This window comes from Hoplias malabaricus, chromosome X2 (assembly GCF_029633855.1).
Source record: "Hoplias malabaricus isolate fHopMal1 chromosome X2, fHopMal1.hap1, whole genome shotgun sequence".
NCBI lineage: Eukaryota > Metazoa > Chordata > Actinopteri > Characiformes > Erythrinidae > Hoplias > Hoplias malabaricus.
Genome location: NC_089819.1, coordinates 11,531,227 through 11,546,203, shown reverse-complemented (window position 1 = coordinate 11,546,203; position 14,977 = coordinate 11,531,227). Strand labels below are relative to the sequence as shown.

The following is a 14,977-nucleotide window of genomic DNA, read 5'->3' as shown; positions in this document are numbered from 1 at the left end:
AACAGAACAGACGTAAGTGATCTGCAAGCATGTTAGGCTTCTAAGAGGTTAGCAGTAGTTTGCAAAAAAAAAAAAAAAAAATGTAGGGTCTGGCTTAACATATCTCAGGGGAAGCATGTACTAGCTATTCATTATTCCAGATTGGTACCACTATGTAATTGGGGAAGGCCTAGGATAATGACCATGAAGCAGTGGTAAAGTAACTGGTACAATGCCAACCACAGTGTGACATTCCTGGAGTTATTTCATCAGTCAAAGAAGTGTCTGGGTTTAATTAAAAAACTTTCACATCCTTCCATCTCTCCTCCTCACACATCTCTGTGCTCTCATAAGAACCCCAATGAATAATACCTTATTTCCTCGTGAAATGTCCACAGGGCTCGCATGACACAGGCCACCATCAACATCTTCACTCTCACTGATCCCTGCCTTGGGAGCCTGCAATAAAAAATAAAAAATAAAAAAAAAAGCAAAACACCACAAGTAGTTCAGAGCCTGCCTCACTAAAATCCTGTTCTGCTTAGTCTGCTTAGTAAACACACTTGAATTCTCCTTCTCAAATAGAGCACAATCTGTACTGTACTGAGGGCAATGTAAAAATTCAGCTACATTCAGGCTTTTTAAAAAGTGGTTCAGAGTCAGATAATTTATGTTAAACTCCCCATCACCATTTTTCCTGATCATGTAGGGATCAAACTTTGGTCTCAAACCCATTGTCTGGACCATTTAGGTCACACCATTGTCCACATCTTTCTTTACCAAAATATGAAACTGGAATTTTAAACCAAACCACACATTTCAAATATAACTTAATAAATAAATGATCCTCCTTTAAATACATCATTCCCCACTAAACACAAACATTCAACCAAAAATATCTTTATTCTATACTGAACAATAATTCACATACCAAAAATGTCTTAATTTCAAACCAAACACTCTCCCCCAAAATCAACATGCTAAAAAATCCACTATATTTTCACCATAACACATTCATTCCCTTATCATATACAACAATTTTCCAACTAACATCTGTATTCTGCACCAAAGAATTGCATTCTGTGTCATTAGAAGCTGCATCTGTGCTTTATATTAAACCCAGTTTCTGTGTCATTTATAATGAAGGTTTACATTACCTGCTACAGGCAGGATTTCATTTTTAATTTTTTATGTATTTTTTTTTTTTACTGGATTAATTCAGGGGCTGGGAAGCAGATTGATTCTTCATCTTGTGTGAGTTGAACTTACAGGAAAAGTAGATGAAATAATCAATCTGTTTTAGATAGTTTCTTTCACTGTGGATGTTTCACTGTGGAAAAAATTAATTAGAAAAGCTATGAAAAACTGATTGATTGAAGCCTATAAATATTCCACCAAGATTTCCAGTTGACTTAATTGCATGCTTTAATTAAACATTTTATAAATTGTTTATAAAAAACATATAAAAATTCCACATACTACAGGATAAGCAGCTGTTCTTGATTTTGAGGAACAGCTTATACATTTTTCTTACAAATATCTACAAGCCAAGTGTGTTATTGTATACTTTGACTACAAATGAAATTCAAACTTTTATCTTTATCTCAATCTAAAAGACTGTTATTTATATAAAAGCCAAATTCCCCAACTAAGGGAGTATTCCACAATGCAGGATTTCTCAGTTAGCCAGCTAACATTAGCCTAAATTTGAGGACTTTCCAATAGGAATCTCACTCAGATTTGTTCCTAATGGACAGGGTTCATTTTGGGCTTATCCTGCTAAGAATTCCTATGTATTTCATCCTTGTGGAACACCCCCCGAATACTTTCTCAGAAAATTAACATAGAATTTGACAAAATGAAGAGAATCAATAGCTGTGTACAGCATATCAACCCACAGTTTGGGTATGTTGGTGTTTGTTGGACTCACTGTAATGTACTGTATGTCTTCTAGTGTCATTTTTTGTCATTTCAGTAAACCAAAGAGTGGGTTTCCCACAACTCTTCTTATATATTTATTTATTTATTTTCTCCCCAGGACAATGTACTAGCTGCCATCATCAGAAGTCTTGTGTTTTGTAGAATAACATCACTTCATGTGCCAAGGGCTTGTGGCTGATAAATGTGGATCCTCTGAGACGGCGGTGTCTCCTCCAGGCCGCCCTCTCACTCCTCACTTTCATCCCTCACTCCCCCGCTGATAGATGATCTCATTTGCAGTAAATCTGCTCATGTAGGAGACGGACACACCACTGAGAGCTTTTCCAGCTTCAAACACGTGCTGCTCGATTTTCTTTTTACTGACCACAAACAGCTCCTTAAAATAACAGCCCTGTTCAAATGTAGACGCATTTCATTTCTCTCCTTATTTATTCAACGTTACTGTTATTGCAAACACAACTGGATTTTGAATCTTCATTTCAGATACAGCTCAATAACACAGCAATTCAATAACATCACCACTGCAATGAAATGTGTCTCTGGCATTGACATAAAAGTTCATCTTAGCATGTAAAACATTTATGCTACATTATTTTTTCAGAAATTTGTAGACACCTTTTATAATTAGTGAATTCAATTACTTTAAGCACCCATTGTGGACCGAGATGATCAGCTGGCCACACACCACTTGTATGTCCGTCATGTGGAATATCAAGTTAGTGAGTCAGGCAAGTATAAAGCCCCCAGCATCAGGCTGTGACACTGAACTATACCAATATTCAACATCAGTACCCAATCTCAGTACCCCTCTTGTGCACAAGTATGTATTCCTGCAAGTTGGACTAACTACAAATAGGAGGGACTAAACTCCAAACAGGACGGCCTTAAATCCAAGAGGGTTTGTCCTCAATTAAATGTATTTTTTCTGGTCAAATACAAATGTAGACAGTTAACATGAAACCTTACAAAGAGGAAGGAATTAAGTTACTTATAATGATGTGGATCAAACTTGGATTTAGCCCAATAGATGCATTTTAGATTATTTAATAAATCAAATGGACAGCACAATCTATGAATTGAAATTAGCTAGAAGAGGTGAGGTGATGGTATATTGTCTATTAAAATCCACAATCAGTCAGATTTTAACTTTATTTTTGAAACAATTTTCATAAATAAATACATAACAAATAGTACCTAAACCGAGTTCCACCAATAAGAGATGGCAGTGTTACTATGGAGATTTAACTGCGTGGTCTTGTGCAAAAAAACACTAAGTCATTTCCGTTAGCTGATTGAAAGAGATGTCTGAAAACTGTTTGTGGCAATGGGGTTGAAGTTATTGGTAATTCTTATATAAGAACTTTTTTCAAAATGTCTAAGGAGAAATTAGATTTTTACTTCTGGGGCACTTGAGTTCTGCCTTTGCTTTTGGAGTTATGCCCATCTTTTCTGGAGTTTTTCCAACTTGCAATAATACCCTACCTGAAAGCAAGCAAATATTCGCTGAATTTTTCAGCATCTAAGCCTTCATAGAAAATAGAAAAAGTTGCTACTGCAGACAAAAGACAGAAAACTTATTCATACCCATGACTTCAGAAGAAATCCATATAGTGAACTTGGAATAAAAACATACATTATTCAATTCTACTGAAAATTAAAAAAGTTTCTTCTCTTCAGAGTTTCCCAGTTTACAGTTGTTTTTTTTCCTGAGAGTGATTGTATATAACTTCTCTCTGATGGGGAATAGAGCTGCTACTAAGCTATGAAACAGAATGAATGACTAGACTCTGTATGTTTACAGGACATGACGGTGTCTAATGGCATTTGCTTAGACGTTCAGTAGTGATTTATAAGGGGCCACAAGACCAGTACTTATGAAGCCGTGTGTTTCTCTGGCTACATTCCTAGAAACTGTTGGCATGTTTGTTATACTGCATGCTGTTTAAAATTCAGAAACTCAGGCCTGAACATCAGGCTGTTGAGAGAAAAAAAGGCCATTAAAGCCGCCTCTCCTAAACATTTACCAACGTGAGAGTCCTCCACTTCACCAAGTCGCTTTCAATAATGCACACGCAGCTGCTATATAGACGAGAATCTGCCGAGATCAGCAGCCTAACACCAGGCAATAACAATGATGAATGCAAAGTCCCGAAGACTACACCTCCCACTTGACATTTCCCATCCCAAAATGCATTGGGTACTCTAGATCTCGTTGCATGGCGTGTGATGCTGTGAGGCCCTCAATGAGGTAGTAAATAGCATTACAAATGGAAGTCGCTGTGTCTTATTCTGCCAGCATTTGTTGGAGGCTCTGAATTATCTGGTGTGATGGGGGGTATCATTCACGGCAAGACCTTAACGCAACAGAGTCACTGGAGAGACAGAGAGGAAAACAAGGGACGGGGGAAGGGTTTTATCAAACATTGTGTCCTTGGGCAGCTCAGTGTGCATGATATATATATATGTGTGTGTGTGTGTGTGTGTGTGTGTGTGTGTGTGTGTGTGTGTGTGTGTGTGACTTAGAGAGAGAGAGAGAGAGAGAGAGAGAGAGAGAGAGAGAGAGAGAGAGAGAGAGAGAGAGAGAATGCTTTCTCTGCTGTTAATCTGTTCTGTATCAAAGATCAGCCTCCATTTAGCTCAGCCACAGCATTAGGTCAGTAATGGAGACAGATCTGTTTGGCCTATGCAGAGGCAGTAGGTGGGGAAAGTACGGATAAATTGCCATGACAGAGACAGTTCACACAGAGAGAGAAAGAAATGAACACACACTACATGAAGAAACAAAAAGGATCGAGACTAAATAAATAAAAAAATAAACTGCATCACAACAGATCAAGTTTGTGTTGCATAGGTTACTTGACTATCATCTAACCTCTAAGGTTTGCCTGTTGAAAGTAGTAAATATACTGTGAATAAATCTGTTTAGTCTTTAATAGGGAAACCAACCACAAACCAAAGACAAAATTCTATTTTATATTAAAATAGGTGCAGCTTAAGATTTGTGAAAGAGGTTTTGATTGAAAATTTTTTAAATGAGATGCAAATAAAATAGGGAAATATAATACTGTTATTAGACTGAACAGTTAACAGCTTTCTAAACAGAAAGGATCCTAATAAAAGCAGAAACTCAACACGAGGTTCTGAGACGGCACACAGTGAGAGGAAGAGGAGTTTAATGTTACAGTAATGTGACGGACTCATGAACAGGGTGCTGAGTTGATCAGGAGTTATGTGCGATGAGTTTTCTTATCGTCATAAGTTTATTAAATGTAAAAAGTATATGCAAGTAAAAAATGTGAATGTGAATTACAGAACAAACTAACTGTCACTAATTTATTAATATTATATTATTTTTTGTTTAAATGAGCAAAAGTCTGATGACCATACTATTTACAGTGTTAGGACCTGTCTGCTCTGCTGAGCTTCACGAGACAGTCTGTCAGTTTTATATGACACAAAGAGCCAATCAGAAATAAGCAAAGGAAAAAATATGTTTTTTTTGGTTGGTTCAGTGTTCATGATTTTTCTTATCTGATGGACCATTTGCCTTGGAACTGCACACCATACATTGAAGTTTTCATGGACTCCTAACTCTGGTTATCACTAGTAGATTGACCAGAAGAAGATAGGTCCCCACTTGTGAGCCTTGGTTCCTCCCTAGGTTTCTTTCTCAGCTCTGAGGGAATTTTTCCTTGCCACTGTCTCCTGGGGTATTTTTACATTCTTTACATATTTTACATTTCATGTCAAAACTTTGTCTTACCAAAATTCTGTGATGCTGCTTTGTGACAACATCAGTTGTAAAAAGTGCTATACAAATAAATATTATTTGATTTGACTTTACCAATAACTGTTCTGTATTTACTAGCATTTAACTTTACGGCTCCTGGTTTTAAGGAATTGTGTTTGTTACAGAGGATCCTACCTTTTCAACCCTGTAGCCCAGCTGGCTCTTCTCTCTGTGACTTTGACCCAGAGTCTCCCAGTAGACCCTTTCCCAGCTTTCTTTGTTCTGAATTACATGTTCTCGAACTCTGGCGGATCCAGTGTAGCGTCTTGTAGCTGTTGGAGTTATTGCCATACTACAACTGATGACATATTTGTCTAATAAAAGACAGGAAAGTCCTTTGGTTGTAGAAGAGTACACATTATCTAGAGACTGTACTGGAAGTGTATATGTAAAATGAGACGCTAAAGGCTGTAATGCTATGGCCTGAGCCACTGCACTAAAACAGTCCTATGTCCTGTTACTGGTCTCCAATAGCAACAAGGCCACTGAAAACTTGCCAAACAAGAAGAAACTGTTTAACCTGTCTGAGGTCAAAGTGCTTCAAGTTGTCCAGCTGCATTAAGACTGCAATTGCCAGTTCTGCTTTTGTTCCTAGTCCTGCACATTTCTTTATTTCCTTGCTGAAATATACATAAATAAAAAAGATTAAAAAGTAAAATGAATAAAATCAAATGTACATACAGTTGTAGACAACTGCTGTCTTGTGGTTCTTCTAAAATGAGTTGTGTAAACAGGTATTTTGTTCTACTTTAATGCTATATAGGACTAGAAACTGAAAAAATATTGATGAGGATTTGATTTAGACATTCCACCTATCTGGGAAGTTCCGGGAGTCTTTTGTAATTTGAGGATCCCTGGTGCCAGCAAATTACAAACACAATCCCCCTGACTGAATATTTGCACTTGCACCCTTGTGTCCCTCATTTGCTCATGCCCGTCTAAGTGTGCATGGCTTTAGGGTGTCCCAATAGTTTATTTTCTTCAACAAGGGTGCCACAAACATACATTTTTAATTCACAAATGTATTGATATTGGCTAGGTGTAAAGCAGCTACTCTGTTCTGATTAATTTATTTAAATTATATTACATATAAAGTACATATATTGTCATTTTCTGCATATTGGCACTGAGTTTGTTCATACATTAGACAAAATGACAATGCAAATAAAATATTACATTAAACAAAATTATTAAATTTAATCAGAATCAACAAGTCTATTGAAACAGACTATGTAAGCCTTAAAAATGACAGAGCGTATTCAGCAGATGCTGAGGCGCATAGTGTGCAGAAGCTGCCAACTTATTGCAGTCAATTGCTACAGACATCCAAACTTCATGTGGCCTTCAAGAACAGTGCATAGAGAGCTTCAAGGAATCGGTTTCTATGGCCAAGCAACTGCATCCAAGCCTTACATCACTAAGCGCAACGCGATGCGTTGGACACCGTGGCCTAAAGCACACTGCCACTGGACTCTAAAGCAGTGGAGACTTGTTCTCTGGACTAGCGTGTCATTCTTCACCATCAGGCAATCCAATGGACGAGTCTGGGTTTGACGGTTGCCAGGAGTACAAGTGTAAACTTTGGTGGAGGTTATTATGCTGTGGGACTGTTTTTCAGAAGCTGGGCCCCTTAGATCCAGTGAATAGAACTCCTAATGCTTCAGAAGAAGAGATTTTGGACAATTTCATGCTCTCAGTATTGTGAGATCAGTTTGTAGATGGCCACTTCCTGTTCCAATATGACTGCACACCAGTGCACAAAGCAAGGTCCATAAAAGACATGGATGAGTGAATATGGTGTGGAAAATCTTAATTGGCCTTCACAGAGTCCTGACCTCAAGCAGACACATTTAAGATAAATTAGAGCAGAGACTGCAAGCCATCAGTGTCTGACATCACAAATTCACTTCTCAAAGAAAAATTCCTATAAGCACACTCCTAAACCTTGTGGAAAGCACTCCCAAAAGAGTTGAAGATATATATATATATATGTATATATATATATATATGAGAGAGAGGGAGGGAAATGAGTTTTCCTGAAATGAGTTTTCACAGGGTGGGATGTCTGATTTGAATGCAAACTTTGCAAACTTGAGGGCATTTGAGCATTCTGGTACTGATGTTGAATGATTAGTTACGGGTCAACAAACTAATTTCAGCTCATCCTAAAGGCTCAGAGTATACTAAAAGAGCTCCACTGCTCCAGAGAATAGTTCCAAAGCTGCCCAGCCTATAACTTTATAGCCCTGTAGTCAACTTTTGGCACTGCATGTGATGACCTAAGGCTCATGTGCAGTTGCTCTGGAACAGGCTCTAGCTCTAATCTTCAGTCTCTTCTCAGATTCTACTCAACAGGTCATGTCAATAAACAAATCACACTTACACCTAAGTGATATGTGAACATATTGTGGGCCAAAAATCACCAACAAGACCACTGCACATATTTAGAATTTCACAATGATTAATATGTATCTTAGTCCACACACACACACATACTCATTAAAGAATAAATTGACTTTTTATGGAAATTGAAATGACTATATTCACAAATGAATATTACAAGTGCAGCTTAAAATCAAATGTGGTGTAAACAAACTGTACTTATTTTTTCATATTTTGCTTCTTCATACCAAAAAACACTACAGTAGGGATCTAGTCTCTATTGCACGATAATGATCACTGATAAGTGACAAAGCTTATCTTGGCTGCTGACTTCTTAGGCAGGAGTTCACCCTGCCTCATCTACCAACTATTTGCCATTTTATCTTCACATCTATAAATATCTCTAATTAGCATCCAACAAAGTGGGGCCTAAGCAAGAACGAAGCAAGAGTGCCTGCTAACTCTCCGTCACCTGCTCCCTACATTCTCCTTGTCTGGCATCAGCAGGACTGCTTAGTAAGTGCTAAAAGGCCAAGACTGGGTATTTAAAGGCTTGGGAAGACTTTCCCCAGCACCACAGATTCGTCAGATATTCTGAGGCTTTAGGAAGAGCCTGATTCCATCCAATATTGTTCAATTTCTGGTCTTTTCTTCCCTTCAGCATGGCAGAGGATTCCCAACCCATAAGTACCAAGCCACAGTTCTGCTGGGAGGCCACCTGCTTGCCCTCAAGCTATGGATGGCAGCCCAGCTTGCTCTTCAACCAACATTTTGGTCTTCCTCCATTGCTGGACTCCAGAGACTTCAGCTGGATGGAGAACCTCTTTAGAAAGCTTGGCAGTTCCTCCTGGTCAGGCTACTCAAGAGGTTCCAGGTCTGTGAGCCTGAAGGTCCACAGGGAACTCAGCGAAGGAGTGTCTGAGGTTTTCTCAGACGAGTGCAAGTGGAAGGTCAGTCTGGACGTCAACCATTTTGCCCCATCAGAGCTAATGCTCAGGACGCAGAGCGGCTTCCTGGTTGTTGAAGGTAAGCCATGATAATAAACATGTTTTAGTTTTTTTACTGCTTTGTTGCAAAAGCCTTATAAAACACCAGAGCCTAAAAACAGTATGTCAAAAGCAAAGGAGGGGGTAAGAAACAATATTAAAAACAAAAACAATAACAAAAACAAAATCAATCAAAAGGAAAAAAGTGCAATAATGTTTTTCTTTTCTAAATATTCACTGTTACAAAAGTGAGTCCTTTATAATATAGTTAAAGCCAAAAATGAACCTTTTCTGGTAGTATAAATTATTCAAAATACCATACACAACATTTACTCAGTCACTATGAATAAGCATTCAACTGGCTATACATGCTATGATATATCATATCCATAAAGGTGTTATACACATACAGTATACACTACAACTTTAAATGTATCCAAAATAACCTTAAATAGTCATAGTTATTCAAAATAATGGCAAATTTGCATAAAGTACCTTCTAACCTTTCTACCTTTACTCATTTTCCAACCTAATGGGCCTCACTCCGAATAAGGAGTTTTTCCACTTGTTCTTTAGCAGCTAAATGGGTAAAGTCTCATGGGTCCAGACATGATCTTATAATGAAAATGTCTAAGAACAACCTTATGAAATTTCAGGTTAATTGGAGATGGGAGCATGTAGCAGAAGAAGGGGCGCAGCTAGAGTCTGACATTTCTAAATTCATGAAAGCCACATAAACAACAAGTCCAGCATTATCCCATATTTTTAGTTTTTCATTTAATCCAATTTCTATCCATCCAAACCTAACCTGCATTTAACCCACAGGAAAACATGAGGAAAGGCAAGACGAACATGGCTACATTTCTAGACATTTCGTAAGGAAATATAAGTGAGTCTATATGTAATTTGAGGTGTTGGCTAATAAATCCCATTAGATTCATACATTTGACCAGAATATAATATTAATGAGGATTTTAATTTGTCATTGCACCAGGCTTCCTCTGGCAGTAGCTGCAGAAACTATATACTCTTGCGTGAGTGGAGATGGAATTCTCACAGTTGAAGCCAAATTTACCAGCATTCCCCTGCCAGCTGATATCTCTATTCCAGTACAGGTAAAGCCCAGAGTGAACCTTTTACAATTTGTTATTGTGTTGTGTCAGTTTCCATATTCACACATTAAAAGGACACAGTATATTATTTTGACAAGTTTTTTATTTTTTTATTAACCTGCTATGTATTGTAAGCCGACAGCAATTATTCATATTTTTTTGCCTTAGGAGAAAGAGTCCAATTACGGGTTTTTTGGAATGTGTGAGAGAGAGAAACTCCAGAGAGAGTCCAGGTGTTTGGAAAAATAACATTCGCCCAGACAGAAGGCATTTCACCGTGCTCTGAGGATGCAAGTGTTGCAATTATTTACCCAATACAAGACGTCGTACTTTCCTTGAGTCAATTTTGCAGCACCAAAGCTCCATGCCAGTTAATTGGCTTCAAAGTCAAAATATGCTTTTCTACCAGAGCCAAAGGGATTTCAGAAATAATTAGGGGTATGCAGTCCTACTGCTGTAAAAGTAAGATGTCTAAATCTGTATGGCAGTTTATAAATTAATCACCCTCCTTTTTCCAATTACCAGTCTCATAATTGTTCTAATAACCAACCAAAGTGATTAAATGGAAGTGTGTTGCACCCTTGGAGGGACTGCTGGCCTTTTCCCACAACCCTGGAAAATTAATCATTTTGCTGTGCAGAGCCTCTGGCATTTAGCAGGTCTCCAAGTGCCATTTTAAGCTCCTCATCTCCTCACTTCACCATTTATGCAACAGGTGGATGCACCGACTCTCGAAGACAAACAAGAAGATGGCCTCCAGCAAGAGGAGACCACCGAAGGTGAGGGGATTCCGCTGAGCGAGACAGATGCTTCTCATTCCCTTGTGTCTCCAGGAGGCCCTGAAGAAAAGCCTGAAGAGGAATCTGTAGCCCAGCAGACTGACTCCGATGATAGGCTTCATCCCACAGGTGACCAACCTGCTGATCTATAATAGTGAACCTATTTCACCCTGTTGCTTAGTATAAACAAAACTATTTCCAAACAAGAGGCACTAAAGTATTGCTCATTTTGCATTGGTCATCTAACAGTTTACTGTGCCTATAAACCAATTATGTTACAGACTCAATTCAATAGAGGCACATAAAAAGTGGAGTGATGTAATGTAAAATAATTCACGATAGAGAAACCGTTGGACTAATTTTATATAACAAAGCTGGGCTAGACAGGTATAAATCCATAATTGCCTGACCTCACTAATGTTCTCATGGCTCAGTGCTATCCATTTCTCACAGAAACATTCCAGCACCAATTGTAAAGACTTCCCATAAGAGTAGAGGCTTTTACTTTTCAAAATATTAGAGTGTGTTATACCAGTGCACTTAATCTTTGGCCATTAACTGTATTTTGCTTTAGAATGCCCTGCATGTACCTTTAAGCTATTAATGTATTTTTTAAAACGAGTTTAACCCAAAAGTATCATAAAATTATATCGCAGGAATAATTCAGCATAATAGGAGTTATAGAGAAATATAGCATTCAGTGAGGTAACATACTCACCATTAGACACTTTCTGTAAAATTGAGTATTTTGATCAAACTACAAAGTGACTTTGCTTTCATCTTAAATAATTAATCGTGCAGACATTTCACTTTAATTAGTCTGAACATGTTTTCTCACATTTTATCCTGTAGCTCCGACCCTGGGGGGAGGCGAGGTCCAGGGTGATGCTGCTGAGGGCCAGCAAGAGGAGACAAGTGATCAGCAGACGGAAATGATGCAGGAGGTTGAAGAGGTGAAAAAAGAAGATATCTCTGAAGAAAAGATAGAGAAAGCAGAGGAGGCCCAAGAGGAAGGGCAAGAGTCCACAGGGCAAGGCGCTGAGACCCCAGATACTGTGATGACTCAGGTGGAGGAGCAGGCTGAAACAGTGCCAGATGGAGATGCCCAAGAACAGGTGGCAGAAGGGGAGGGGCAGCTCGCTGAAGGTGAACCTGAGCAACCCAACATGGTGCAAACTCAAGAGGAAATCCCATCTCAGCTGGATATCCAAGCACAGGTCATTCTGGAGGAAAAGATCCAAACCAAGATGTAAGCCCAGTAAAATGAGAATTGACCCCCTGCTCATCTTAGTTTCAATTCATTCAATCATCATTTAATTGAGAGTGAGTGTGGTCTAAGAAACTGCTGTAACCTTGAAGCACTAATAAAGCTGAAGCACATCAAACTGTGATGCCTCCTTTACTCCTTTGAGCAAAAGTTGGTTCCCTGTGCTTACAAAACCCATTAATATTTTTTCCTGCTATAAAAAAAATCCATGTCAACTCTTACAAGTCTTTCATACAGCTAAAACAGGTACTGGTAGAGCAGTGCATCTTAACATTATTCATCTCAAGGCCTGCTATCTGCATATGTATCCCTCAAAAGGAAAACAAGTTTAGACAGAGCTTTCAACACAGCAAATGTTAGTGTATATTCCCACAATATAGCATGCATCACTGAACGTGAACTATCAGCACATTAGGCTAACATATGTTGATTGTTTGCTTTATCCTGTTGGACTTGTGGTCCATGGCTCAGGGGTTTACAAAAACTGTGGTAAAAAGTAAACAGTTTACACCTGGAGCACACTGACCTTTAAAAACCCAGCCTTTAAACTAAATTAATCATGTATGATCACTTTAGACTCTGTCTTAACCAGTTACTTACAGGAATAGTCGAGAAACTTCCTAAAACATGGGAAAAATAATGGGAATTATTCACTCACCACACCACAGAAAATGTTCCTTTATTTCCTGCGTAAAAGAAAAGTTTATACGTAAAGCCTTCGTGAATTCAACTCTTAGGGCAATCCAAAAAGGATTCGCTCACCGCTCTTAGTGACACCTCTGCAAATCCATAGCAGGGACTACAAACCGGGCGGACTTGGGTAGGAGAGGGAGCTCTTGGGAAAAGAAGAGATGCTCTTCAGGCGCTGCAGAGCAAAAAACGCAGTGCTAAACGCCATCCGGCCCAATACAATTTAGAATAAAATTTCAGTTGTTTTTTCACAGAAAAAAAATTATGACAGACTATTTGTAAGTGTTTTGTGCACTTTGGGCACTTATTTATATTTATTTACATTCAGAAATTGCATTCTCTAGAAAGTTTGTAATGGATATGCTGTCATTTTTAAGCTGTCTTACAAGACAACAACAACAATGTTCAGAACCCCCCCCCCCACCTCCTTTTTATTTATTTATTTATTTATTTATTTATTATTATTTTTATTATTATTATTATTTTTTTTTTGAGGTTTTCAAATTGAAATGGTGTTAAAAGCCTGTTTCATCAAAATGGACATACGTATATATAGAGAGGCCAATTCCAACAAGTGTCATAATATTCAGATTCTAGAGGGAGTTATCATAATATTCAGATTCTAGTATTTATCCAAATGGTGCTGGTTAAAAAAAAGCATTGATGGTGTGTAGGTTAACGTCAATCATTAAAAGCTTGTCTGCATGTTATGTAGAGAAAACATTTTTATTGGTTTACTTGATAAAATCCACACCTTATTGCCCAAAATTCTGAAGTCCAGAATCCTGAATTCATTAAGCTTTCACTTGATATACTGGTGTTGTCCTTGTGACCATGTTGTCATAGCTTTCTGGCTATTGTTTTATTAGTCTATAGGCCACTGTGCAACATGCTATCTCTAAATACATATTCTGACTCTGGCCCTGTTTCACATCCTAAGGAACCCCAGGCCGTGTAGGCCTAGTCCCAAACCAATTGATCAGAGCAGAGTGCCAGGATGAGCTTTGATTAAGCTGGCAAGGGAACGTGCAGTGGGAGAATGGGTCAGTTAAGCAGAGGAAGAAGACTGTCCTCCACTGCTTTCCCACCATCGTCATGGCAATAGGATTGTGTGTGAGCCAAGACGCTCTGAATAAGCCCCGCACTAATCCGTCACCCAATTACTGAGACAACTCCTCTGGACAGGCTCCCAAACTCGGCCTACTCGCTCTAAACCACCGCCAACAATAGACACAGATGTGAGAGAGGACAGTGGCAGAAAGAGGGAGAGAGTAGAGCTTTATTAGTCTTACAGGCGGTTCTTATTTGAAGACACGAACAAGTGCAATAAGCAGAAACTAAAACATTTAGTTACTTAGCCCAGCAGAAGTTGGAGATTTACTCGCCCAAGCACAACAGCAATTAATAGGGCTGGCTCCAAAAACCCTTAATGTTACTACTTTTTTTCTATTAATCCTAGTTTTCTTGTCCAGTGTGACTCAGGAATTGCTTTGTTGATGCCATCTAACTTCCTGTACAAGTAATGAAGGAAAAAAATATGTTTTTTTATCTTTTAAATTTCTTTGAGGAGGATTGTTGGAACCAAATTTTCCAAAGGAGCGTGAGGTTTGTTGATGATCTTAAAGTAGCATAATCTCCCATTTTCCCTGTTAATATTCATTCTTTCTGTTCATCCTGTAGATTCCTCTTCCACATTCCCCTAGCTTCCAAACTATAAGAAGCAGTACGAAGGAAGGATAAAAGCAGTCATAGAATTTTCTGGAAACAGCTCAGGGTCTTTAGTGTGTCTGAGAAGGAAAGTCATCAAAGAGTGCTGGACCATTACTATCTACCATTGTTAAAATTATTAGAATCATTATGTTGAATTGAGTACAACAGAATCTGTTTTAAAAAAGCAACAATGAGGCGATTTTAGTAAGACATTTTATTTCATATCATTTCTTATGAGTAACAAACTGTATATTTACAGTGACAGGAAATTAAAAACAAAATTGTTTGCTTTTGACAAAACCACTTCAAAATGACCTCCACAGCTTCCTGTAGATAAATAA

At 38.3% G+C, this 14,977-nt stretch overlaps 2 protein-coding genes across 2 annotated transcripts in view; one reads left to right on the top strand and one right to left on the bottom strand.

Moving 5' to 3' along the window:
* LOC136677500 (coiled-coil domain-containing protein 60-like) overlaps positions 1–6,001 on the bottom strand; it is a 35,425-nt gene extending 29,424 nt beyond the window's left edge. The window contains exons 1-2 of the mRNA XM_066655062.1: positions 5,846–6,001; positions 352–438 (exon numbers count right to left, since the gene is read on the bottom strand). Coding sequence (XP_066511159.1) covers positions 352–438; positions 5,846–6,001 — 243 coding nt within the window. The remainder of the gene's footprint in view (positions 1–351; positions 439–5,845) is intronic.
* Positions 6,002–8,754: 2,753 nt separating this feature from the next.
* LOC136676593 (uncharacterized) lies at positions 8,755–12,222 on the top strand. Its single transcript, XM_066653695.1, has 5 exons — positions 8,755–9,118; positions 9,904–9,967; positions 10,073–10,193; positions 10,906–11,098; positions 11,822–12,222. The coding sequence occupies exons 1-5, from the start codon at positions 8,755–8,757 to the stop codon at positions 12,220–12,222; spliced, it is 1,143 nt and encodes a 380-aa protein (XP_066509792.1).
* Positions 12,223–14,977: the final 2,755 nt, after the last annotated feature.

Bases quoted from the DNA above. Each gene is read 5' to 3' on its own strand.
- LOC136676593 (XM_066653695.1), top strand. From the start codon at position 8,755: ATGGCAGAGGATTCCCAACCCATAAGTACCAAGCCACAGTTCTGCTGG. The intron at 9,968-10,072 runs GTGAGTCTATAT...TCATTGCACCAG, and splicing joins CATTTCGTAAGGAAATATAA to GCTTCCTCTGGCAGTAGCTG. The intron at 10,194-10,905 runs GTAAAGCCCAGA...TTTATGCAACAG, and splicing joins ATATCTCTATTCCAGTACAG to GTGGATGCACCGACTCTCGA.